Source organism: Sus scrofa, chromosome 15 (genome assembly GCF_054392235.1).
Source record: "Sus scrofa isolate SSC_HxYL_T2T_F1_AM1 chromosome 15, Sscrofa_HxYL_maternal_Yorkshire_Landrace_v2.0, whole genome shotgun sequence".
NCBI classification, from domain to species: domain Eukaryota; kingdom Metazoa; phylum Chordata; class Mammalia; order Artiodactyla; family Suidae; genus Sus; species Sus scrofa.
The window spans coordinates 97,688,329-97,715,375 of record NC_139397.1 but is presented as its reverse complement, the minus strand read 5'-3'; the positions used below and the strand labels follow the sequence as shown (position 1 = coordinate 97,715,375).

General features: G+C 40.8%; 3 protein-coding genes across 10 annotated transcripts in view; 2 read left to right on the top strand and 1 right to left on the bottom strand.

Moving 5' to 3' along the window:
* The window catches only part of PDE11A (phosphodiesterase 11A), a 427,800-nt gene extending 421,929 nt beyond the window's left edge, over positions 1-5,871 (top strand). For 6 of the 7 annotated variants that reach the window (XM_084999950.1, XM_084999948.1, XM_084999952.1 and 3 more), the window contains one exon: positions 239-5,871. In XM_084999950.1, the coding sequence (XP_084856076.1) occupies positions 239-394 (156 nt within the window). In that variant the 3' untranslated portion in view covers positions 395-5,871. The remainder of the gene's footprint in view (positions 1-238) is intronic. The other variant, XR_014829804.1, reaches the window with a different exon arrangement.
* LOC146396009 (uncharacterized) overlaps positions 1-27,047 on the bottom strand; it is a 138,431-nt gene that overhangs the window by 66,951 nt on the left and 44,433 nt on the right. The gene's annotated exons all lie outside the window — the stretch shown is intronic.
* Positions 10,325-12,947, top strand: LOC100517977 (intraflagellar transport protein 70B-like). The gene has a single exon (XM_003133505.6). It carries the CDS (start codon positions 10,343-10,345, stop codon positions 12,338-12,340), a length of 1,998 nt encoding a protein of 665 aa, XP_003133553.3. The 5' UTR covers positions 10,325-10,342; the 3' UTR covers positions 12,341-12,947.

Genomic DNA, 27,047 nt, shown 5'->3' with positions numbered 1-27,047 from the left:
GATCATAATCAAATTAGTTGGCACCTGCTGGAATTATCCACAGACACCTGCTTTATTTTCTCCTTTTCATAAGCTCTATTAAGACAACACAATGGTGTAAAGTACATGTTTGCTTCATGTTGATCAAAGTAATCATCACTTTCATTTTTTACAGCCAGTTTCCATTCTCCCTACAAGTGAAAGCTAGAAAATCACAGGCAGCTTGCTTTCCCTGCTACCTGTTTTTGTTTTATTTTAGGCGTTGGTGAAGGTCAATGCGAAACTGAAGCCAATGCTTGATTCAGTGGCCACCAACAGAAGTAAGTGGGAAGAGCTGCACCAGAAAAGGCTGCTCGCCTCAGCAGCTTCCCCCATCTCTGCCAGCCTCATGGTGACCGGGGAAGACAGAGACTAAACCTCCAGGTCAGCCGCTGCTGCAAAACGACTGCATCCTGAAGAACCAGCTTCGGTCCTGCCACATTGTTCTTTTGTTCCTTTAAGCGCAAACAGACATAGAGTCTCAGGGATGTGCTGGGAAGCATGCCTGGGCTTTCACCTTAGAGTGCAGTCAGAAGAAAGGACAGAGGAGAAGGGGGTGCAGGGAGCACGCCCCAGGACCCTCAGCTCTCCCTGATGAACCACATGGCTGAGCCGAAGATTCTGGGCAGAGGACCGCTATGACCCAGGACCTGAGGATGGTTCTCATCAGAGCCGAGAGAACGCTGAACAGCGAAGGCGTCATTAGCGCTGCTTCATTTTGTATATGGCTGTTCTGTTTGTTACAAGCCAAACAATGCCTGCCTCTGCATCCTCTCCTGAGCTCCCTTTTGTGCCAGACTGTTCCAAGAACCCCAATTTGTATTCTGTAGAGGTACTTTATTTTTAATCCTAAAGCTTCTTAATGATGGATCAGAGCCTTTAGACTTGCCTACCTAAAAGAGAAACTATATTACCCTTACAAATACCAGCCATTCCCAGTTTTCCCCCAAAAAGGTCCACAGTAGGAAGATAGCAACTGTGTGTGTCTGACTGGTGTTTATACAAGATTTATAACACAGCGCTGGTACTGTGGTCCCCTTTTTCCATTTTTTTTTTAATTCAAACTTCAATGTAGACCAAGTCTTCTCCCAGAAGAAATAGATTAATAGACTTGAATTGAAGTAAGGATGAAAGGAGATCTATGGGTGGATTTACCGCAGGTGACACATGAACATTCAGAACTATCTCCAACAGTGAGACATTTCACAGGACACAGCAGAGCCACGGAACATGATCACTAACCACCTTGACTTCTCCCAGTGATGTTTCGGTATAAAATTTAAGGTTAACCTAAAGCCAAGTGGAGGGGTCCACAATTTTGGATTTTTAAGTGTAAGGTATAATGCTTGAAAGGTTAAAAAACAACAGGCTAGGCAGAGAACAAATAGTCTATAGAAAGCTAAGTTCATATAATAAGCTATATGAAATAAATGCAATGACTAGAAAGCTACTCCCCCCCCCCCCATTTTACCTGAGAGACTGAGGACATGGTCTTGTTCAAAGAACATTGTCCTAGAAGCTAGACCTATACCCTAGCTTTGGTACTGTTCACTGGATGGCTCTAGACAAGTCACTTAACTTCTTTCAGATGTTTTCCTCATTTGTCAAATGGGATTACACTAGGATACCATTTTTCTTTTTCTTTTTTTTTTTTTTTTTTTGTCTTTTTGCCATTTTTTGGGCCGCTCCCGCAGCATATGGAGGTTCCCAGGCTAGGGGTCTAATAATCAGAGCTGTAGCTCCCGGCCTACGCCAGAGCCACAGCAACGCCAGATCCGAGCCGCGTCTGAGACCTACACCACAGCTCACAGCAACGCTGGATCCTTAACCCACTGAGCAAGGCCAGGAATCAAACCCGCAACCTCATGGTTCCTAGTTGGATTCGTTAACCACTGAGCCACGATGGGAACTCCAGGATATTATTTTCAAATCTGATTTAACCTTAGAACTCTTGGTTCATATAATTCTTACAAAGAACCTCAGATATAAAACATCTAAAAGGCCAAGTGCTCTGTTTGAGGCTTGGTTGAGGGGGCAAAGCCCCTACAAATAAATCCTCATCTCGCTGATCACCCTACATGGTGGTCCACAGAGGGGCTTTGAGGATTTTGAAAGTTTCTGAGTGAGATGAACCTTGAAGTCCATTCCAGCTCTGAAAAAAAACATTTTTGACCAAACCATTTTTGTTCTTGTTGTTGTGGATCAGTGTCAGCTATTAACTTTACTACTCAGATATTAAAGAAATAAGGGTCAGGTTCCACTGAGGACATTGTTTTCCTGGCATACAGCAGACATTTGGGGAAAATTTAAAGAATGGGTAAATTAAGGTACCAAAATGGAAGTGAGGGAAGAAAGATTCTACATGCCCAGAAACAGAGTAAAAGAAAATTATAAACCAGACAAATGGGGGTGGGGTGGAGGGAGAAGGAGGAGGGGGAAAAAGAGGAGGAGGAGCAGAAGCAAAGAAAAACAACTAATAAGACAGGGACTGAGGCAGGTGGCAAGAGATCGGCCAAAGGGAAGATGAACATCAATCCAAACAAAGAAAAATGGCACGTCTAACCAAAAAATGAGGGTACAGAATCCTGTTATCAATTGCTTAGAAAAGAGAGATACTTGAGCAGGGAGGGGGTTGACAAAAGAGAGCAAGAAGGAGTGGGAGCCCTAAAAAATAATGTTCCCAGCTACCCTTTACAGCTGTCTCTGCAGGGAAGACAGGAGAAACTCGAGGAGAAAATGAGTGCAGGAAAAATTGCCTCCGCAGAGCAGGTAAGAGGAGGTTGTTCAGATTTATGGATTTTATTAAGCCAGTTTTCTGAATCACCCTGCTATAAAGGACAATAGCTCCTGCCAGGCTGTCTCCCTTCTTCAGGTGAGGAACAAAGGGGGGGGGCGGAGGTAGGGACAACTCCTGGTGGTGTGTCTGCAGCGCAAAAGCACTGCAGGTGTTTCTAGCTCTTGTGTCACATCCTGTTTATATCACAGATGGGAATTGGAAACCAGTCCATGTGAGGCAGAGAGGAACCCACAGCTGTCATCTTTCCCAACAGTAAATAAATAAATAGCCCAGACGGACGGATGCCAGTCGATCTCGAGCAAAATTTTAAAGCATGTGCTTTATGACAAAACTAGACACAGGGTCCAATGGCGAGTGCAGGCAGCTACTCGCACTGTAGCTACCCTGAACATGGATGCTGCTTATCGTTAAGGGAAACGTAATTTATAGCACAGACCCCACGGCTCCTACTAAGGTTGAGTTTTCCTCTCATTTTCTTGCCTTTTTATTGGCTTCACTGCTTGGTTGCCAATAGCAACGTCCACTGGTAGCAAAGGGAGTTCAACACCATTGCAATCTGCTATACAGTGGAGTCCTGACAATGTCAACCATCAATCAGGCAGCTGTTTGTAATTGCCTCCATCTATTTCTCCTGTCTCGAGGTATCTCTCTTACTGTGGGTCAAAATTCAGAAACTGCTGACTAATGCCCCCGGTCTGCTTCTCCACCACCATGAAGCAGTAGAAAAGAAAGGCAACAACCACCCTGGTGCCCACAACCCACAGGGTTAGTGGTTGAACTCTTGGGAGTTTGAGGTATTTTTAATCCCTTGGCTAAACAATGTATAATTTCCAAGAATTTGAGGTATAGTGTGGTTACCCAGACATTCTGCTTTTTCCAAAGTAGAAAAAGATTTTCCCACCCCCTATTAATAATATTTATTTCCTATCAGAGGGAAGCAGTTGAAATGTGAGCCTTCTTCTAAAACCTCCAACTGACCAGATTGTATTCACCTCCTCGGGGCTCTTGGCATCAGCGGTTAAAATGACTTCATCCTACTTTCTCCACGAGGTATATTTTTTCAGGCATACCATTGATTCATTTATTAGCATGTGAATAGTATACGCACAACCTACAATGTAACTGGCAATTCCAGCCGGCGGGGACAGCTTAGCAAACTATAAGGACACCACCCAGTGCACAGTGGACAGGGCTTCCCCCTATTTCTCCCCGCTTCAGCCAGACCTGTTATCTTGCGTTTCTCAGTTTTTTGGTTTTCCACCTGTAAAATACTTTTATTCAGTTCATTTCTACACCAAAGGACCAAGCATTTTCCCATAGAACCCTCTTATTTACTCTTCTCAAACAAGACAGGAGCAAAGAGGTCATCTTCTCGCTAAAGACAAAGAAATGATACGTATATGGGGTAGATATAAAAACCACCTTACCACAGATTTATCTGAACCTGCCTCTGGTGATCTTGGAAGATATGGTCATCAGTATGGTTTTTTTAAAGTATACCCTTTTATTTCATAAAGGGAAATTTTAGATAACCTCATATCATAGATATTCCACAAATGGCAGTCAGTTTAATTCAGAAGTAAATTTATAAGGTGAGTCAAAAGTAGTTAAAACTGCAAGGGTGTTTTCTGTTTCTAAAATCTGAGATGTCCACACATTCCCAGTTATTTTATATTTGCACACACGATCGGCTGGGTTAGAAATAACTTTTAAAATTTTGTTAGTGAAATAACATTATCTAATATTAATGCTACAAGAATTCGGTAGCTTTCTTCATGTATCAAAATTTATCATATTCGATCAACCTACCTTAGGTCATTAAACAGAGTCTGCTCAATTTGCTTTGTGGTAGAATTATTTTAAAATCCATTTCCCCTGCTGACTCTTAATGAATTGCAGAAAGATAAAATACACTTTCATCCCCATTAATAGTGTGAAAATCTCCCTTCAAGCGGGACAGAAATCTAAACATATTAAGGGAAGATTTTAATTGAAAGAAAAATGTTTGGGCTGGAAAAAAATAAACACTCAAAAAAGATTCATTAAAGCAACAGAGCAAAACCTAATTTGAGACTAAAAACTCTGGCAATGCCACTGCAGTGAAGTTTCATTGCCTGCTTCAAAATAACAGTTTCTGAAACTGTTGTCCTGCCACGTGCTGTCAAGAGCTCCCCAAACTCTAAAGCATCTGGAAATTTAAAGGTTGACTCTGACTCCAAGAAGGCCAAATTTCCTAAGTTTCATAAGTGAGCAATAATAGAATAAAACACAAAGACGGCAGAAATAAATTGGTGTGTCTGGGGAGTTTGATGGTGAGCACTTGTTTTTAGCAATGCCTGAGGTTTTGCTTCCATGGCTGTGTACCTCTTCCTCAGGTAATTCCCAGGTAATTTAGGGTTGTGCATCTTTTCTTATTTAATTCTGAATGTTCTTGCATCTTAAATGCATCTCTCAGCAGTGCTTAAGATAAGTTGATCTGTGTAGCATAGCTCTACAATGTCATTGAATGTATACACTGGTACAGAATATACCAGTATAAAGTGGTATTTGTTTTTAGTAAGTAAATGAAGTATTTGCTATAAGAAAAAAAAAAAATGTGTTACTTGAGGCCACCGTTTATCTTTGTGTTCATTTTCTGTGTATCAGAATCTTGACCATATTTTTCTCTAGATTTAGATTAAGTCACATTTAGATGAATTTTAAAAAACAGAAACAGCACTGTATGGAAACCGAAGTTTAGGTTTTGTCGAATCTCATTCCCTTGGGGGGAAAATGCTTTTGCCATTTTATTTCCATGTACAGTCATCAAAAAGGATCCCCTACTGATTTGCTTCCTAATTGTTATTGTTTTACACAAAAGAAGGGAAATATATCTTCAATTGAGTTGTCTGAAGCCACGCCTTTTGTGTCGATTTCCCAAGCTGATGTTTCATTGTAAGAATACTAAGTTTATACTGCTTGGCCATTTCACAGGCAACTAATTCATGACTTTGAAACAGTCTGCACTGAGACCTAAGTATCTTTGTTTTTAATAAAATGCTTTGAGTTTAACTAAAGCTCTGGAATATTCTTTATTTCTCTTGAGACGGGTGATTTAAGGGCTGAAAGAGGCAAGCATGCATCTGAAGACCTACAATTTAAATTTTGGCTGTCAATTTAGCCCATTAACCTTGTCTGGATCTGTGATGTTTGCCTGTGTGGGAAGAAGAGTGGTACAGCCCTGTCCGTGGAGCATTTTCAAGATGACAAAAGGTTCTTCGAATTATTGAGGTTTTTCTGGAGGGAGAAGAGTCTGCAGCCCAGGACGGGTTCTTGGTCTGTTTCATATTGCTCAGATTTGCACAGGCAATTACACAGGGGGATTGCATCAATGCAGGGCCGCCAGCCACCGACGCCATACAATTACACAACGGCTTCGGTACTTAAACTTTAAAATTCTTACACCATTGTGCCTGTTCTATTAGAACAAACTGCAGCAAATGATCCAAGGCCAATGCAAATGACTGGAGAGGTGCACAGGGGGAGAGGGAAGAGGTGCAGTGTGGCCCCTACTGGCCAGCTCAAGCAATCACCAGGCCTACGTGCTGGCTGTGGCAACCACTGGCTTTGTGCTTTTCAGTCCACGCTTTTCAAGTGGGGCTAACAGTAAGAATTACCTAATTCACAGAAGGGTTGTGACGATTAATGAGGGGAGTTAGGCAAAGCATGACCTGGTCCTGGTACAGAAAGTACTGCATAAACACAGGGGCTTAGAGGAGCTCTGTTTGGATGGTTGATTGATTTCTTTAAATGCCAGCATCCACAGTTGTGCCTTCTCTGGTAATTCTGTTTATAAACCATAATGTTATTGTGCTCTCCCTGATAAGTTAATTCCGATAATAACACTGTAGTCCCCCAAATATAAGCTACTTGATTTAAAAAGGTATATCCAAAAAGGAAATCTAACTAAAATATTAATAAAGCTGGAACCACTAGTGAAAAGCAAATTCATAATGAGGTTAAATGTCTTACCATCTGAGCATAAATGTTCCCAAGGGCTGACCTGGTATATACAATTTTTTCAAAACTTTTAAAAGATTGAACTTATTCTCCTAAAAGTCAATCAATTACATTACCAATTTGACTCAAATTTATTCTTTTTGCCCTATTTATCACAGAAGATTGGGGGGTGAGACGGAAGAAGCAGGGGATTCAACCACCAAACTGGCCATCCTGAAGAAAATGGCCTGGAATGAAAAAGAAAGGAGATAACAACTGGAAAATAATTTTGCAGAAGGTCTTCCTTTATTAAGGGAAGTGACCACAGCTGTGGTTGCTCAGATGTTCATAAATTACCAATATCTACCAACAGGAAGTGATTATATTTAGAAGGTAAATAATAAAACTTTCCAACTAGTTTTAGAAGAATGTCAGATAGATTATGCATACAAATAGAATATAGAATTAAGTTATCTCACAGTTTAGCAGGCAGAATCATAAGCAGATCAAGAATCAAACACCATATTTTTAGCTTCAAACATTTTGCCTGAAATGGAATTCCTCTACATGGCAAACATGCCTCCCCTTATGCAGCAAAATCCACCTTGAGTCCAACACCATTTTCCTAAAGTCTAAGTCCTTTCAATAAGGCACTAAATCTTTTTATTGCAACCACCAAATGCTTTCTTATTGCTAGAATTGGTACAACACACCGGCTTTCCTGATATACGCTCCAGTTTTTCAAGATTCTGTTAGAAACAAAATGATCCTTTATGACCTTTTTTTTTTTTTTTTACAACATTTCCCCTCATTTAGTGCTTTCCAGAATTTCTATCATTAATTAAAGGACCTTCCCTCACCATCCCTCCCCAACAACAACAACAAAACTCATCCATTCCCCAATTGCCTGTCAGAGGCTAAACAAAAGTCAGTCTATCACAGCAGCAGGGACGGTCATGCCAATTTCGCAGTATGATTTGTGCACTCATTTCATTTTGAAAATGACCCTGCCCTCCATCTGTCTAAGCCGAATGTCCTGCTTTTTTCAAGCCAGGCCTTGGGAGCAGCAGCACATGAACTAAGGAGGAAGACACAGGACAGCCTCCCTCCTGCCCACTTCAGCTGCTCACAGACAGGTACCAGCACAAAGAAGGGACCCTCCACTGATGCCTGCGGGGATCAGAGAAATCTGGGGGAGAGCAGAGTCCTTCTATTTTGCATACCTTTCCAAGAAGCCATTTGAGGGTGAATGCTCTCATGACGCAAATACAACTCTGGAGATCCAACTGATAGACCGAAGTTATAAAAGGCAATTTCCCATTTCCATGTTCTGTCCTGTTACCTTGATTTACAATAGCAACTTGTCCTAAGTAATAGGTCATACATAATGACTTTAAAATATTGAGCCTGAGTTTCCAAGGGCCAAGTGTAGTCAGGCAGCCATAAAAGTGAAGCTCCTCCCTCCCACTCCCACTCGTTCCTAATTACTGACCAGCATGAGCAAGCATCCCTCAACCCAGGCACTTCCCTGGGTAGAAGGCCCTAAAAGGGTGCACCCAGAGATCAGGTTGAAAGAAGTAATGTGGGCCTCATCAGCTGCTTTCTCTGGGGATCTTAGGTCGGCCAGAATGCCACTCAGCTCCTCTGAAATGGGTAGGTACAGTTTGTCCTCTTCTCGGTATTGATGAAAGGAAAGTTTCACTGTCTGGTCCAACCCAGAAGGACAGAGCTCTGCCAATTTCTCAGCAAGGAAGAAGAATGAGGACAGAAGGTCAGTTGTGTTGCTATACAGTCAATCACATGCTTGCAGAAGTCTCCTTCCTGCTATACTGGGTGACTAGGAACTATACAACCCACCCACACCCGACTAGTTATTTCCTAACACCTGCTCAAAGCTGCAATTCAGAACTGGAAGTTCAAATTTCTACTACCCACACCAAGATGGTTGGTTGTTCTCATGGAGAAAAAAAAAAATACACTAATATTCCAGCATACGGTGTGGCACCAAATGCTGGATCTCTACAAACTCATCTATAGGAAATGCATGGACTAGGTTAGGAGCAGTCACTGTCTTCTACTGAAACTAGCTGCTGGATATCAAGGCACTGCTGCTTACCACTTAGCTGTGTGGTCTTGAGCAAATTATTTAAAACTCTCTAGTATACAGATTCCTTATTGGTAATATGCAGAACACATGGTAGTGATTAAGATTAGAAATAATATATGTAAATGTTCTAGCAAAGTGTGGCACAATAACAAATTGCAACTGGTATCAGCTCTGGAATTTATATGTAGAAAAGATGTATGGGCAGTAAAACTATTTAGGAGGCAGATAAAGGATTTGCACAGAAGTCTTTAAGCATATAGTATATAGCAAAGATGTTTATTCAAACACTGTTTATCTTAAGTACTATACAGGAGAATGCACATCACTGATGATCAATGGAGATGTAGGGAGATTAGGAAGACTGGTTTCTTTCTTTTCTTCTTCCCTTTTTTTTGGGTCTTTTTAGCCACACTAGGCCAGAAGTTTAATTGGTGCTGTAGCCACTGGCCTACCTACGCCATGGGCACAGCAACGTGGGATCCAAGCCAAACTGGGTCTGTGACCTACACCACAAGTCACCTCAACGCCAGACCCTTAACCCACTGATTGGGCCCAAGGATCTAACCCGCAACCTCATGGTTACTAGTCGGGTTGTTACCGCTGAGCCACATAAGGAACTTCATGGCTGGTTTCTTATTTGTAGCGAAAGTTGATAGACCAGGCCAATAGATATAGCCAAAATTAAACGTCAACATCTGCTCTGTAATAATTGTTTGTGAAGGGAGCGAGGGGAAGGCCCCTAGATCTAAAATTGAACATTTCCCAGTACCAGATAATAGTCACAAAACCATTTCCCATCGTTAACTATAGAAACGACAAAAATAAGGATTCTTATCTTCTACATCCTGTCTTAGTGTGCCCTCAAGGCAGCTTAAAAACAGAACTTACTGTAATTCCAGGGGAATTCCAAAGAAATACTACACCTTTTCCTTCACAGTAAATTACAAAAACAAACCGCAAAACACACATTTGTATGTACTTCAGAGTACAAGGCTAAAACCGCAAGAAACTTCAGACCGCAAATCTTCCCTCCCCAGGCCAGAGACGGTAACAAACAGGAAGCCAGAAACACTGAACCACATCACCAAAAGAAAGTAAGTGAAACCTTGGCTCTCCACGCCCTGTCTGTCCGGTAGAGACTACGCCTCCCAGCATGCAGCGCGGTCACGTCCCGTGCTGGCGAGATCTGACCGGTGCATGCCGGGAAGTCGAGTTTCTATCTCTGAACCTCAAGGAGGCGTTTCCTCTACCTTGCTTGACTCACGACTTTTCGCAGTCCCGAGTGTTTGAAGACTAATACAGTAGTTGAAAGATTCACCTCATTAATTCCTTTTTATTCCTTACAGAATTTTCCGCTGCAAAGTAATAGCCGGACGAATAGCCTTCCGTTTCCGTTTAGCATGTTGTCTTGGTAACGGGAATGCACATTCTCGGCGGCGGTTATGGCGGGGCTGGGCGGTGCGCAGATCCCCGACGGGGAATTCACCACTGTCGTGTACCGCCTCATCCGGGATGCCCGCTACGCCGAGGCCGTGCAGCTGCTGGGCGGAGAGCTCCAGGGGAGCCCCAAGAGCCGCGCCGGCTTGTCGCTGCTGGGCTACTGCTACTACCGCCTACAGGAGTTCGCGCTGGCGGCCGAGTGCTATGAGCAGCTGGGCCAGCTGCACCCAGAGCTGGAGCAGTACCGCCTGTACCAGGCCCAGGCCCTGTACAAGGCCTGCCTTTACCCGGAGGCCACCCGCGTGGCCTTCCTCCTGCTGGACAACCCCGCCTACCACAGCCGGGTCCTCCGTCTCCTAGCGGCGATCAAGTACAGCGAGGGCGATCTGCCAGGGGCCAGGAGTCTGGTGGAGCAGCTCCTGAGTGGGGAAGGGAGAGAAGACAGTGGGGGCGAGAACGAGCTGGATGACCAGGTCAACCTGGGGTGTTTACTCTACAAGGAGGGACACTACGAGGCTGCATGTTCCAAGTTCTTTGCAGCCTTACAGGCTTCAGGCTACCGGCCTGACCTTTCCTACAATCTGGCTTTGGCCTATTACAGCAGCAGGCACTATGCCTCGGCACTGAAGCACATCGCCAACATTATTGAGCATGGCATCCGTCAGCACCCAGAGCTGGGTGTGGGCATGACGACCGAGGGCATTGATGTTCGAAGTGTGGGCAACACCTTAGTTCTTCACCAGACTGCTCTGGTGGAAGCCTTCAACCTCAAGGCCGCCATAGAATTCCAGCTGAGAAACTATGAGGCGGCCCAGGAAGCCCTCACTGACATGCCACCTAGGGCAGAGGAAGAGTTAGACCCTGTGACCTTGCACAACCAGGCGCTCATGAACATGGATACCAGGCCTACAGAAGGGTTTGAAAAGCTACAGTTTTTGCTCCAGCAGAATCCTTTTCCTCCAGAGACCTTTGGCAACCTGCTGCTGCTCTACTGTAAATATGAGTATTTTGCTCTGGCCGCAGATGTCCTGGCAGAGAATGCCCATTTGACCTACAAGTTCCTCACACCCTATCTCTATGACTTCTTGGATGCCGTGATCACTTGCCAGACAGCTCCTGAAGAGGCTTTTATCAAGCTTGATGGGCTGGCAGGGGTGCTGACTGAACAGCTCCGGAGACTCACCAAACAAGTGCAGGAAGCAAGACACAATAGAGATGATGAAGCTGTCAAAAAGGCAGTGAATGAATATGATGACGCTTTTGAGAAGTATATTCCTGTGTTAATGGCCCAGGCCAAAATCTACTGGAACCTTGAAAATTACCCAATGGTGGAAAAGATCTTACGCAAATCTGTAGAATTCTGTAATGACCATGACGTGTGGAAGCTGAATGTGGCTCATGTTCTGTTCATGCAGGAAAACAAATACAAAGAAGCCATAGGTTTTTATGAGCCCATCGTCAAGAAGCACTATGACAACATCCTGAATGTCAGTGCTATTGTATTGGCTAACCTGTGTGTGTCTTATATCATGACAAGTCAAAATGAAGAAGCTGAGGAGCTGATGAGGAAGATTGAAAAAGAGGAGGAGCAGCTCTCCTATGATGGCCCCGATAAGAAAATCTACCATCTCTGCATTGTGAATTTGGTGATCGGGACGCTTTATTGTGCCAAAGGAAATTATGACTTTGGTATTTCTCGGGTTATCAAAAGCTTGGAGCCTTATAATAAAAAACTGGGAACTGATACCTGGTATTATGCCAAAAGATGCTTCCTCTCATTATTAGAGAACATGTCAAAACACACGCTCATGCTTCGTGACAGTGTCATTCAAGAATGTGTCCAGTTTTTAGAACACTGTGAACTTTATGGCAGGAACATACCTGCCATTATTGAACAACCCCTGGAAGAAGAAAGAATGCACATTGGAAAGAATACGGTCACATATGAATCCAGACAATTAAAAGCCTTGATTTATGAGATTATAGGATGGAATATGTAGTAATATCTGATAGTGGCTTCTGATGGCTTTATATCTATGGTTTTCACTCTGTTTTATCTGTAGTTAGCTCTTAATAATCTTTACATTTGTTATATGTTGAACTTTGTACACTTTAAAATTATAATTAAAATAATTCAGATGTATCTTCTGAGAAACCTCACAAAATAATTAAAATAAAAAGAACTTGAATCCTAGAAGGATTTACGAAAAATTCAAAAGTGAATCAAGAACTGTTTCCAATAGTATTTAGCCTACATTCTGTCTCCTTTGAATCTGAAAAAAATCCTGCATGAAAAGATTGCATCATCCAGGGTCCAGGCACTATCAAGCCCAGAACTCAGTAAGTGTATAGAACATCTGGACATCAATAATAACATCAAGGATTTTGTGTTCTACTCCAATAGTTTACACTTAAGTAACATTAATTTGTAATGCATATATTTTGCATAGATTTTAGTATTTCTTGGCAGAATTTTCTGATACAATTGTAATGCTTTAACAAAAATTCCATCTATTTTTTCTAATCTGCAAGATTCAGTAGGAAATCTAATGCATTAACAAAATTATGGTGGTATGGTGTGGAGACAATAAACAGTTGACACATTTCCATGGTTTTCTTTTTGTCCATTTGTTAGCAATTTGAATATATGAGCATAAATAAGATGCGATCTTACTTTTTTCATAGTTGATCTTTAACAGTGATTAATAACAGTTAGCCTTAGAACTGGGTTCTTAATTCCTATTTCTACTTAGGACACTTATTTTTACTTTGTTTTTGTGTTGTAGCCTCTTGGAAAAGGAAAAATATTCTACGCTATTTTAATGACCCCATCAAACACTCCTACTCATATTTTGAAGTGCTATAATGGATTCTGAAACCTTATTTGTTAGATTCATAATGTCAGTTTCATAGTCAAAAGTCAGTAGTGTGGGCGGGTTCTCATTGTGAGCCCCACTCATTCTACACGGGCATTTAATTTTCTATAAGCTACAAGAGCTTTACTATCTCCCTCACCCCTTATACCTTTGCTCTTCATAAAACTGTCATGCCCACTTGACCTGGTTTAGAAAAAGTCAAAAGCTTTAGGTTGAATCATGAAACCTGATTTTGAAAGTTTTCAGCCTATAAAAAGCAATTCCTATGGTTCATTCTAATAGCTCTCAATGAACAGTTAGGAATTCCTGCTACAAAAACAAAACAAAAAACAAAAAACAAAAAAACTACATAGGTACCCAGATGAAGCATACTGAGAATACTTCTGTAGCATGACATCTCTGGGTACTGAAATTCTATCATCTGAGAATTTGGCTCACTTTGATTTCTATTGCATGGACTCAAATTTATGTCATTTTTAATCTATATTATCCAAGCTAGTACCATTTATCTAGTTGATGGTGATGGTCCCATATTTGGAGGAAATTCTGAAGTGATTATGAAATGAGTTTATATGCTATATACATTGGAGGAAATTTTCCATTTGCTTAAGTATAGGAAACATAATGTCCTCTGTCAAGCAAGGGGCTCCTTTCCAAACCAAGTGGTTCCTTCTATTACAAATTAACTTCTGGAAGAGGTAAAGAAAAAATATTTTGCAGTTTCAGTTTCCTGTCTGCATGTTAACTGGGACACTCAGTTAACATACCTGCCATTACTGAACAACCCCTGCAAGAAGAAAGAATGAATATTGGAAAGAATGAAGTCACATATGAATCCAGACAATTGAAAGCTTTGATTTATGAGGTTATAGGTTGAAATATGCAGTAATGTCTGATAAGGGAACTTTTTTTTTTTTTTTTTTTTTTTTTTTTGTCTTTTGTCTGTTTAGGGCCGCCCCTGCAGCATATGGAAGTTCCCAGGCTAGGCGTCTAATAATCAGAGCTGTAGCTCCTGGCCTACGCCAGAGCCACAGCAACGCCAGATCCAAGCCACATGTGCAACCTACACCACGGCTCACGGCAATGCCAGATCCTTAACCCACTGAGCGAGGCCAGGGATCAAACCCACAACCTCATGGTTCCTAGTCAGATTCATTTTCTGCTGTGCCACACGGAAACTCCTGATAATGGATTTTACCCAAACGGCTTTATTACCCTCATTTCACGCATTTTTTTTTAATCTATATCTTTGACAACTTTATGTTGTTACATTTGAACTTTGTACATCTTAAAATTAAAATAACAAATATAATTTGAGGAAACTTTCCGTTTTATTAAGAAGAGTAGGGAGCACACAGTATGAGCTAATCACTTTTGCATTCTCTCTGCCAGTAACAGTCAACAGGTCTCACCCTCAGGCAACAATTGCTAGAGTAACATCTTTGCATAAGCAAGTAACTCTAAAGTGCAGCTTCTGGGAGTTCCCGTTGTGGCGCAGTGGTTAACGAATCCGACTAGGAACCACGAGGTTGTGGGTTCGATCCCTGGCCTTACTCAGTGGGTTAAGGATCCGGCGTTGCAGTGAGCTGTGGTGTAGGTTGCAGACGCGGCTCAGATCCCGCGTTGCTGTGGCTCTGGCATAGGCCGGTGGCTACGGCTCTGATTCGACCCCTAGCCTGGGAACCTCCATATGCCGCTGGAGCAGCCCAAGAAATGGCAAAAAGACAATAAATAAATAAATAAATAAAGTGCAGCTTCTCTTCTACTCTGGGCTGTAGAAAAGGGTGTGACATGAGCCAGTGACTGTTAGAGTGGTGTGTTTGCACTCCTCTGATGACTTGGGTGTAATGGTTCATGGCTGTGCCATTTCTCAATCAGCAAATAAATATATGTTCATTACACCATCTCAGGAAAGACTGTCTTGTCCAGTAAAACCAATTCTTACTTTAACTTATGTCTTCACTCCACTCCATTTTTTTAAGTCCTTCAACTTGCTCAGCAAAGTCGAGTTTGGTCCCTGCCCTAAGCTCCTTTAGAAGTGGATGAGAATTGGTTCTTTTCAAGTATGAGGTTTTGTTTGTGACTTCATTTTTCTTTCATAATTTGGTTGCTTGGTTGGTCTTAAGTTCTATCATCAAAATTTCCTTTCATACTCCATTTTTTATTTTCAAGAATTGATTGTGCCTCCTGGTGAACTACCAACAAGTATCAAGTGTAGACACCTTGTAATACGTTCAGTGTAGGGAAAAGTAAGCACTGAATATTTTGTAAATATTTAAAAATTAATGAAAAGACCATGAGTTCCAGACCTTCCACAGTCAACTTTTTTTTTTTTTTTTGTCTTTTTGCCTTTTCTAGGGCCACTCCTGTGGCATGTGGAGTTTCCCAGGCTAGGGGTCTAACAGAAACTGCAGCCGCCAGCCTACGCCAGAGCCACAGCAACTCGGGATCCAAGCCGAGTCTGCAACCTACACCACAGCTCATGGCAACGCCAGATCCTTAACCCACTGAGCAAGGCCAGGGATTGAACCCGAAACCTCATGGTTCCTAGTCGGATTCGTCAACCACTGTGCCACGACGGGAACTCCCCACGGTCAACTTTTAGGCTTAAAGAAGTCCATTTACCCCTTGAGGTCTTAGTCCTTCCAACTACCAGACCCTCTTTAAGTTACCTCTGGCTGTAACATATGATTCTGTATAAGCCATATAGAAGAAAGTTGTCTTTTTTTTATGACCTGAATATATATACACAAATCACAAAGGAAACACAATATTTATTTGTATTACAAATGAATAATTTCTGGTATTTTGGCTATGAGGGAAAACATTAACCCTTCAGGCAAATGAGGGGTTAACATTACCTTCCATTACATTAAACATCACCACAGGTAAATGTTATCTAACTGTTGGATGCTACAACATTTTTACTACTAAGAAATTTGGACTTTTGTCTTTTTTTTTTTTTTTTTTTCACTTGGAGATTTGCTTACAACCCTTCATTCTCTGGTATGGTTGTGCATAAATTAAGAATTTTGTAAATATTTAAAAATTAATTCTCTTAATTTCCCCCTTTCAGTATACCTAGTAATGTATGTATTTGTTGGGAAAGGAGAGATATTCTTTTAATTCTTCCCCCAGATGATACATTAATGTTATATACTCTGGGAGTGTTATTAACAAATTATTATAATATGCATTTTGGGTCAATTATTCTTGAAATAACCAGTGTTTCCCTGCCCCTGAGGTGAAGGCTTCCAGCTGCCAGTTTACCAGCAATCTGGAAAGAGAGGAACAGTGAGGTGAAGATGAAACGAAGCTTTAGCTCTGTGATTTACTTCACAGCCCACCTTGGATCCCCTTCATGTCCAAATCTTGGTAGTTAATCACACGTCTGCTGCCATTAACAGAACAGCAGTAATGGATAACAGAGTGGGAGTAACAGATGCCAGAGCCACTTCTGTAACTAACTCACCAAATCGAATCATCAGTCCTTACACCCTTGTTTTATTTAATACACAAAGGAGGGAGGTCGTGCAGACTTTACAAAAGGACAAAGCCACAGTGAACAGGAAGACAGTTTCCAGTTTATAAAGCTTTCTTTTGCAGTGTTTTCTAAAAGGGTCTGTTTAAGAGGTAGTAGGGTTTACTGCTACAGAGTGTATCACAAGATAAGAAATGAAAAATCTCTTTTCCTTACCAACCCCCTTTGCTTTTTCCTTTTTATCTTTTATTTTCTCCCTTTTGTCGATTACAACAGGGCCCCTTTCCTGAAAGCTGGCAGTTGAAACCACAAGCAGGTATAAAACATGCCTATCAACATTTTAGCAGTAAGTGTCAGGTGAGCTAGCTCTATGATTATCAAGGTGACTTTAGCAACCATTGAACCATGCATTTTTGCAAATTGAGATAACATTTATCAATAAAAGTGACTCTCAAGATAGTAAAACCAGAGAAAATTTTAAAAGGAATCACCAAAAGCGCTGGATCTGTGTAATTTGTAGAATACAGTGAGTCTTATTTGTATTCTTGCAGTAACCCCTATACTTTGTTTTAAACTCTTTGACCTCAATAGGAAAACAGTGACTGAAATTTTAAATATGTCTGATGTTTTTATTATTTAAAATGTTCCATGACATCAGGAATAAATTAAAATATACTCTTAACTTTGGAGCATACTTGCTTTTCTGTATCCATAATTATGTTATATTTAAAAAATAGAGAGGAGCATTAGCCTGAAGGTAATTCATTAGCCACAGGTATACTGTGGTCTTGTTTTAATATTATTTTGGGAGAAGGAGGGAGGGTAGTTTCAGATGATCACTTTATACTTGAATCCCTCTATAAAGTGAGGTTCTTTTGGCTGTTTAATTAAAACTACTCCTTTGGATTTGGGCCAAGATTTATCCATCATATACTGAAACTTCGTCTGCACCATAAGGTGTACATATTAGAAAAGGAATTGCCTTTATAGAGAAATTTTTTTTCTTTTTTTTTGCCTTTTTGCCTTTTCTAGGGCCGCTCCCACAGCATATGGAGGTTCCCAGGCTAGGGGTCTAATCAGAGCTGTAGCCACCAGAGCCACCGCAAGGTGGGATCCAAGCCACGTCTTCGACCTACACCACAGATCATGGCAATGCCGGATCCTTAACCCACTGAGCAAGGCCAGGGATCGAACCTTCAACCTCACAGTTCCTAGTCGGATTCGTTAACCACTGAGCCACAGCAGGAACTCTGAGAAAAATTATTAGAAAATAAAATTCTACCTATATTTCTAGCATGAAAAATGAGCATTTGTTAAAGCAGGACCAGCCAATAACTTCATCGTGAATATTATTAGGTGAACGTGTGCACTGAGTCCAAGTCCTTGTTCAAAAGCTCACATATTTGTGAAATTAAACTCATCATTATGTAGAAAGTAACATAATGTCTTTTCTATCAAAGGAAATCTTGGTTACTCCATTTTGCTCCGGTTTCGCCTTCCTGCGACCCCTCCCTTCCCTCTTCTCCCAGTAACAATTTGTTTCAAATTAGCCAATCGGGAGGAGTGTGTGCCCTGACCTGACCAATGGGAAGATGACAGGTACATCACCTGCGTTAGGGATAAATAGGGGAGGGTCCTTCGTTCCGCACGCACACTTTTTGGAGTGCCCGCGCCCTTCTGCAGAAGTAAAGAGCCTTGTCGAGATTTCTCCTTGTCCACATGTCTCACTTTCTGACACTGACAACCTGAGCCAGAGTTATTGTAATTTCATTATCAATGACTGGATACCTCAGTTCAAAATAGCAAATGGTGAGAGTTCCCACGTGGCACATTAGGTTAAGAAGCCGACTGCAGCATCTAGGGAGGGGGTTGCTGCAGAGGCATGGGTTAGATCCTGGCCTGGTGCAGTGGGTTAAAGGATCTGGCACGGGTGCAGCCATTGGAAAAAAAAAAAAAAAAAAGCAAATGGCTAAAGTTGCACTGTGCTAACAGGACTCAAGTAAGGTGTGTGGGAAAGCGCTTATTGCTATTATTATTTTGTTTCCAATTATTCTAGTACAAGAGGCAAATGCTTAAGATAAAAAACATGTCACTAAAGGTTTCACCAGCATTCATGGTAAATGCTCGAAAAAATATGTTCAAAGAGTGTGAAGAGTTTGTCAAGACTCACCAAGAAATTACTGGCTGGTTAGTATTTCTCTGCTACACAAGGTAAGATTCAACCTCTTGGTCCCAGTTATTCCAAATTTGCCAAAGCCATCTCCTATAATTTATGCATTTCATATTTGGAAAGGATAATATATACTTCACAGAATTTAGGATGTTGAGTTCATCTTTAAGTCAGGAAATACAATGTATATATCACAACATACTTTGTAAAGCAAAAGAAAGCTTCAGGAATTGAATCATAACAGAAACACATTGCTACAAGAGAATACTTCATACCCACCATGCTAAGGAGTGCCATTATTTTGTGTGTTTGTTAGAAAAAGGAGTTAATAGAGCATTTTTGATTTCAGGTCTTTTGTTCTTGTACTTACTCATTACATTTAAACTGTTTTGACAAAATGCCAAAGAACAGTGGTGAACTATACATGATCTGACCAAGATACTGAAAATAGTTATTAGCCCCTTTCAGAAAAGTAAAGAGATACTTTCTGACAATGTATATGAGATTTATAATGAACTGAATGGCAAATGGTAAAATTATTCTCGAAATAACTATGTGGAATATAAGATGGAAAAATCATAAATGCATTCTACAATATTTGTAGATATGACAAATAGATTATGTTACAAGTCGGGTATTACAATAAATATTTGACTGAATCTGCAACAATGAGCCTTAGGCTTGGGCTAGCGCATCTCTTGGATCAGAAACCTAATGCTCTCAGCCATTAATATGACATGCCCAAAAGCAAATAGTGGCCAAACCAGGATCAGAATCCAGGGCTTCTGGCTCAACTCCTGTGCTCTTTCCCCTTGACCACATTTTACCCCTTAAGGTTTTTTTTCCCCAAATTATTATTATTATTATTGTTTTTTAGGGCTGCACCCATGGCATATGGAGGCTCCCAGGCTAGGGGTCGAATTGGAGCTACAGCTGCTGGCCTACGCCACAGCCACAGTAACGCCAGATCCCAGCCACATCTTCAACCTACACCACTGATCACAGCAATGCTGGACCCACTGAGCGAGGCCAGAGATTGAACCTGCAACCCCACGGTTCCTAGTTGGATTCGTTTCCACTGCGCCATGACGGGCACTCCCTCCAAATTATTCTGACTCTATCAATGCTAAGCATTTCTTTTTCCAGAGTCATGACTTCTACAACTTCCATTCCTGGTACCTGTTTAACTGGTGGCCTAATAAGCTTTTCCTAAAGTACCCTCAGTGAGCATATTTGTGGGCTGGCCTAAATCAACCTGCACTTCTCAAAAGTGTGCTGGAGGGGGCTTGAGTGGGCACCACGCATTGTTTGCAGCAGACCCAAAATTAGCTATGGCAGAGTCAGGGCTGGGTATGAAGATGACTGACCCACGTGTTCTTTGATCACCTCTTTAAAAAACCACTTTTTTGGAAGGGTGGGTGTCACACGTAGAAGTTCCCAGGCCAGAAATCAAACCAATGCCACAGCCGCAACCCAAGCCACAGCAATGGCAACACTGGCTCCTTAACCCACCGTCCCACAAGGGAACTCCAAAAAAATCACTTAAGATCCTTCTTCGAGTTGGTGATTCTCATTTTCCCATTATAGTCTCTAGGCCACCAACCACAGTAAAAACAGCTGTCAGATGGCTTCTTTGCACCTCAAATGTAAAGGCCCATGCATGAGGTACTTATTCTCAGTTCACTGTAGAGAACCAGCTGCTTCCACAAGTATGTGTGGTGTTACTAGAGACTTTTGAGGCTCCATAAAGTTTTACCTTTACTTGCAAGTCCTTTTGAGACAAGACCTTAAATGCTTACACTCTTGCACAAGATCGATTACTCAGTTTAGCTTAGGTCTTGGGAGGAAAAATTAAAAGAAGCTAAAAACAAGAGAATAGATTGAGTCCCTTATCTACTTTCTTTTTTCCCTTTGTACTAACAACTCTCAGCCCTCACTCTACATCAGAATCAGCTGGTAAACTTCTCAAATGCAGAGATTCCTGGGCCCTAGTCTCTAAAGATTCTGTTTTAATTTATGGGTATGGGAGTAGAAAGGAGGGGTCCGTTTTTGAAAACTCTCAGGTGATTTGAATGTGTCGCCAAGGTTGAGGACCACTGCTCTATACAAACACAACAGTAACCACGTGGATGCTGCATGCCTGCCATGCAGGAAGGAGTGCAATCTCTTTGAGAATAAAATGATCCTGTTGCCAAACCTACAGAAATTATAAAAAATGAACAAATGAAAAAAATCTGGGCACCAGAATTTTTTAAGGCAGTCAGTCTGGGGTATTATAAATTCATTCATATGAGGCTTTTAAACCAGCGAGACCTCTTTTTAAAATAATTTTTTTATACCATGCATTCAAGAAATTCTAAGAAGTCTTAGTCTTTTACAGAAGGGCTTTAAAAAATACCGAAGTATCTAGAAGCTCTAAAATTTGATGGTACAGACTTTTTTTTTTTTTCAGCTGCACCCCACACAGCTGGACCAGGGATCAAATCTGAGCAGGAGCTGTGACCACAGCTGCAGCAATGCCAGATCCTTAAGCCACCACACAGGGCTGGGGATGCAATCTGTCTGCCAGACACAACACCAGCTCTTAATACACTATGCCACAGCAGGAACTTCTGGTACAAATTTTTAAAGAGAGTTTCTAGAATTTAAGAGTATTCTCATACTGTTTTTCTTCAAAGACTCATAAGTATTATTTACTGTCATTACTTCTTAGTTTATTATACTTTGCTAAAGTCAAAATTATCTCTCCATGCATTACCATAACCATTCTTATAAATGGTTTTGACTGGCTTTGGAGGCATCTAACTTGTTCTTCTAATATGGACCACATTCATCTGTTCTCCCTCTCAACTCCTCCAAACCTGACTCCAATCTCATGTGTGCATTTATATATTAACATTCACCTTTTAAAATTTACATTACAAATATAACAATACTTAATGGTAATGGTGGTTTATAAGCTAATATCCATTCCCTACCCCTATTCTAACCCCACCCCTGGATGTTGGTCTAAGTTTACGGTTCTCAGATGCTTGTCTGCACATTAGAATCACCTGGAGAGCTTTTAAAACTCAATGCCCTAGGCTGCATCTCAGGATCTATGGGGATGGGACCCAAGTATCAGTATTTTTCTCAACTTTCAAAATGCAGTCAAGGTTGAGAATCACTGGTCTAAGCCCCTTGCTGCAGTTGCCCTTTCCGTGATTGATTTATAAATCAGCCTGTGAATCAGGCTTTACCAAACCATGGAAGTTTCTTGAGCTCTGAGAATGCTTTCTTCACCTCTTAAAAAAGCCAGGGGGCGGGGGGGAGGGAGGTATAAGAAGAACTCTCTTTCTCTGTGTATTGTTAATCTGAATCTGCTGCCAACATCTTATGACCATGACAGAAACTAGTCTAAGGAGTGAAGGTGACTTTGAAGATATCGAGGAAAAAGAAGGAAATTGAGTCTTTGATAACATCCTTGAGCCATTATTATATCTATCCCTAGAGCATACCCTACTCCTGGGTCTCCCATACAATGGAAAAAATAATATTGTTTAAACTGATTTGAGCCAGAATTCTCTGGTACTTGTGTCTAAAAGCACCCAGACCACACTCAGCATATTTAGCTTATACATTCTGAGTGCCATCCAAGGAGATGATGAATTTTTATGCATATCCCTAAACATCCTCCTTGAGAGCCAGCACCTCTCCTTAGGTTCCAGTGAATAGGACCGAGTTAGTTGACCTTTGTAAAGACACAGCCTAAAACCATGACTTGATTAGAATTAACTGCTCATCTAGCCTTTTGAAATTGTAGCATGAGATTGGGTATGCTTTTGTATTCTTGTTCACTTATGTAGAAGTAAATGAGAATTGTTTTGCCCTAACCAAACAAACCACCTTAAGTCAAGAGGCGTGCTCACTGCTTCTTGGCAAAACCACAAGATAAACACCAATCCATATAGTGACTCATACGGAAAATATATTCCTTGATTCCGCATTTGTGTAGGACTCTTTCAGTAAAAGTGCTATAATAATAATAATAGAAGAAAGATGAAAATGAAAACGACAGCAATATTTATTCATGAACAGTAAACCTGAGCGTTAAAGTGAGGCAACCTAATTTTTTCTCCAGTGAGAAATGCTAATCTTTGTACTGTACTATTTCAGCTTTGGCCCTTTCCAGTCATAAAACCTGGTTATAGGAAAAGCTTCATAAAAAATAAATACTTTAGTTCTTGATAATCCCCCAGCACTGCATTCCACCTATCAGGCCCAACTTGTTCTGAGTTGTTGGCTTATACTTGTTCTTGAAGAAAGACGAAAGAAATTCAAATTCAAACCGGATGGCCCATATCACATCAGGGGATTGAGACAGTTGATTTACTCCTATAATCTCTTTAAACATCTACCAGGAGAGGTTCTAAGACAGAATTTACTGCCTCTTCCTGCCATCTTTGGGCTACAAAAAGCAAAGCAAATCCTTCTATGAAATCTGAAACTCCAGTCACTGATTTCCTGGCTGATGTCATTTCAAAGGCATGGTATAGCCCTGTGATAGTTGCAGCGGAAATCTACCTCTCTACGGGGTTTCCATCTGTTTGCCATCAGAAAGAATCTCTTTAGGGAGCCACAGAAAATGCAGAGCACCCACTCTTCCCCAGGGGTCCTGGAGTCTTCTTGCATTAGTGTTTTAAAAATCAACTGTTGTTAGGATTGAAAATGCTTAAAATGTCCCAGAATAAGAAAGTATACAGAATTACATTGCTGCAAGTTTAGTCATTTATCTTTGGCTTATCATGAGCTATTTTGTAAGAAAAAATTTTTTCCCTATGATTCTGAAACTACTATGCAAATATTACCAAAATGAAAATCCAATCAATGACATTTTTTCTTTTGAGAGTAGAGTTTTCCACATAACTTTAGGTTCTGCACTTCTTGTTATAAAACAGCTTGTATTTGGTACAAGTCTGTCTGAGCTCTTTGGGCCCTAAGTTGCTTAAAATATAAATACTTTGTGTCAAAAGGCTCTTACTTACTTCTTACTAAGGGCCAACACAGATGATACAATAGGTTAAAGAAAAGAAAATAAATTGTAATGACAAGAGATTTCAAAACTGATCTTTTTCAGATCAGCTTTAATACAGATAATCCACTGTATGTAATGGGGGTTCACAGTGTTACCAAGTTATAACTAACTGGGAAATGAGAGTATTCATCCAGCAATAAATGCATAATGGCTCCCTTTATTCCTAAAGAAACAAAGCTCGAGTTAGTTCCATAGGAATGTTTAATAAGGGAAAAGTTTTCAGGAAGATCAACCTTTTTCTCATCTCCATTCTCCCCTACAGGTATTACAGCTTTCACAGTGCCTGAACAAAAACAGACTTGCCAGTATATTCCTCAAGGAATCATTTATTAAATGTGTTTTTATAAATTGGACTTTCTGTGTTTATGTGCCATTTCCTCAGAGAAGGCTGACTATAAGGATGAAATAGAAATAACATCACTTTTCAATATTCCTCAAGCCCCAATTCCTAGAAAAAGACAAGAATACAAAGGTCTTTTTATTCATTCTATCAAACACTAGTTTGTTTCAATATGGTTTCCTGGAGTTCAATATCAAATGAGGCACGGTCCCCAGTGGGCTGCAGAGAGGGAAAGTTTTCCTCACCTCACTGGGGAAAAGGAAATGTGCATACTGACAAAGACTGTGGAAGAATGGAAAGGAGGCGAAGGAAGACTTCAAGACAGGGGGTAAGGCATGAGGGAGAGACCAGGTAAGGGAAGGCAATAAACAACTTTCGTTTAATGGAAAAATGAAATCATGGCTACTATACTTATGTAACTTAAACATGACATATATTTACCTCAGTGTTTTGGAAAGCACTGTAAATGCATGACACAATAAAATGAGTCAAATTTAGCGGGCACACAAAAGAACATTGTTTAATTGTTCATTTTATTGCATGCATATTCACACACACACTCATGACACATAAAATTTGAAATTTCATGGACTCTATTGCATAGGATGAGGCTAAAATAAAAAATGACTTGATTAAATGACAAACATTAAATACTAAGACATACTTGGCTATGGCAAGAAGCATGTCAGGGACTCGAATGACTGGAATTTAAGAAACCTTAGTTTAGACAAATGGAGCACAGAATTTCACGTAAGGGTAAGAGAACCCTACTCCTCCCTGAGCAAAAGCAGGATTTTTACAATTTTGACTCAGTAAGCATTTGCCAAGAGCTTTATAATTTTGGGAAGTTAATTTCACATGTTAATACAGAGATTTTTGCCACTTAATGGGAACATTTCCTAAGAATGCTGCTAACAGATTTATGAGAAAACAATTTTAAGGTTTCTAGATCTCTGTTTCCTTGTATGAAAAGCTGAGATTTTACACTAGCCATTTCTTCACAATTCTAATCTGTTCTGATCCTATGATTTCCACCCCCCCCCCCGCCCCACCGCCTCCCATTTCTCACAAGTTCTGATTTTTTGGTGGGTGATGGATCCTACCAGTAGAGGGGGCCTCGCTCTGCACGAAAAGTATCCTGACAGGCTGAAGGGATGGTTTCTCCACCGGAAAGGCAAGAGCCCTCCATTTGTCTACATAACACTCTGTCACTTTTCTCTAAGTTCGTAACTTTAAAATGCAGCCACTAGCCTACAGATTCGTCTGGCAGTGGACGTGCTGTCACAATTCAGTTTGAGATCCAGTCTTCAGTTTTCCTAAGGATCTGGTGAGCCAGTGTTCAACACATCCTGCTAAAAGCTAAAATAGTGAATGTTCTAACTGTTACCACATTTTTCATTATGTGTGTTCCGGGCTGACTAGGCAGGGGGCCAGTTGTGTTCATTTCAAGTTGGATTCAAAGTTTTAGAGCTGTGAGGATTTTTAAGAGCATCTGTTCCAACTCCCTCATACTGCAAATAAAGGATAGATACTCAAAGAACTTATGTCCCACAGAAAGACACTAGTGTGGAAACAGTACTATTCAGGTCATATTTTTAAAAAGTCATTTGCAACCTGTTTAGTCCTGACTGCCCCCTAGGAACTGTGTGGCAGGTTATTTACCGTCTGGGCCTCAGTTCCCTTTTCAGTAAAATAAAGGCACAGGACCAATAACCACTAAGATCACTTCAACTCTATTTTATTACGCTCTCTACCTCTGATTATTGCTTTTGCTTCCATTTGCAGGCAATTCTAAGGCTTATTGTTGGCTTTATTGTTCATTTATCTTCTTTAAGTTTATAAATGCATTTTACCTTTATGAGTCTAGAAGGGATTAAAATTCAACTACTACACCAGGACAAAAGCTGTAACTCCATTATGAATGCAACAATCAAAAATATAATCCAGGACAATAAGGGAACATGGAAAGGTGAAAACAGTTGGAGAATTAAGGTTGTAAAATTATGAATGATTTGTCTTTAAAAAAAAAATGTTTAGAACCACTGCACAATGAACATAATTCAAGAGGATGAAAAAGTCAATCTAAAAGGCAAAGTGGAGGTTAACAAGTATGAAATCATGACCAGGTAAAGATTTTAAGAGGTGGAATGAAAATAATCAGGAGACCCACAAGTGCTCACCCAGGTCCCCTTCTCTTGGTGTACTTCAGCCTTGCAATAAAGCTTCCCATTTTTCAGGATATTAAATTTGAGTTCAGAGAAAACCAGACATCATGTAATCACAGTTTGGAATTACAGTGTATATCTAATAAAAATCCACAGAACTTGCCAAAAAAAAAAAAATCATAGTCTTTTAAAGAGCTATGTGTTTGCTAAAAAAGGAGGGAGGAGGGAAAAGACAGCATGTATAAGGGAAGCCTTTTCCAGACCAGGCATAGATACAGATGCCCTAAAACAGGGGGGACCCCACCCCACCCCCGGCCAAAAAAAAAGGGAAAGCTCTTTTTTGAAGGAAAGGAAGGAAAAGGGACAGGGAATCAGTCTCCACTGCAGAGTAAAGACGCCTTTGTTCAGACTGAACCCTGGGGGGCTCCTCCCCAACCCTCTTCTCCTGCTAACATCCTTGCCTTGTGGAGAGGACAAAGCTTTCTCTGCTTGCTGTGGAAAATGAATGCAGGAAAGAATTTTGATGGTGCATCCTACACATTTGGAGTAACTTTATGGGAGACATAAGGCCAATCTCATGGATGATGGTGGGATCACCCAG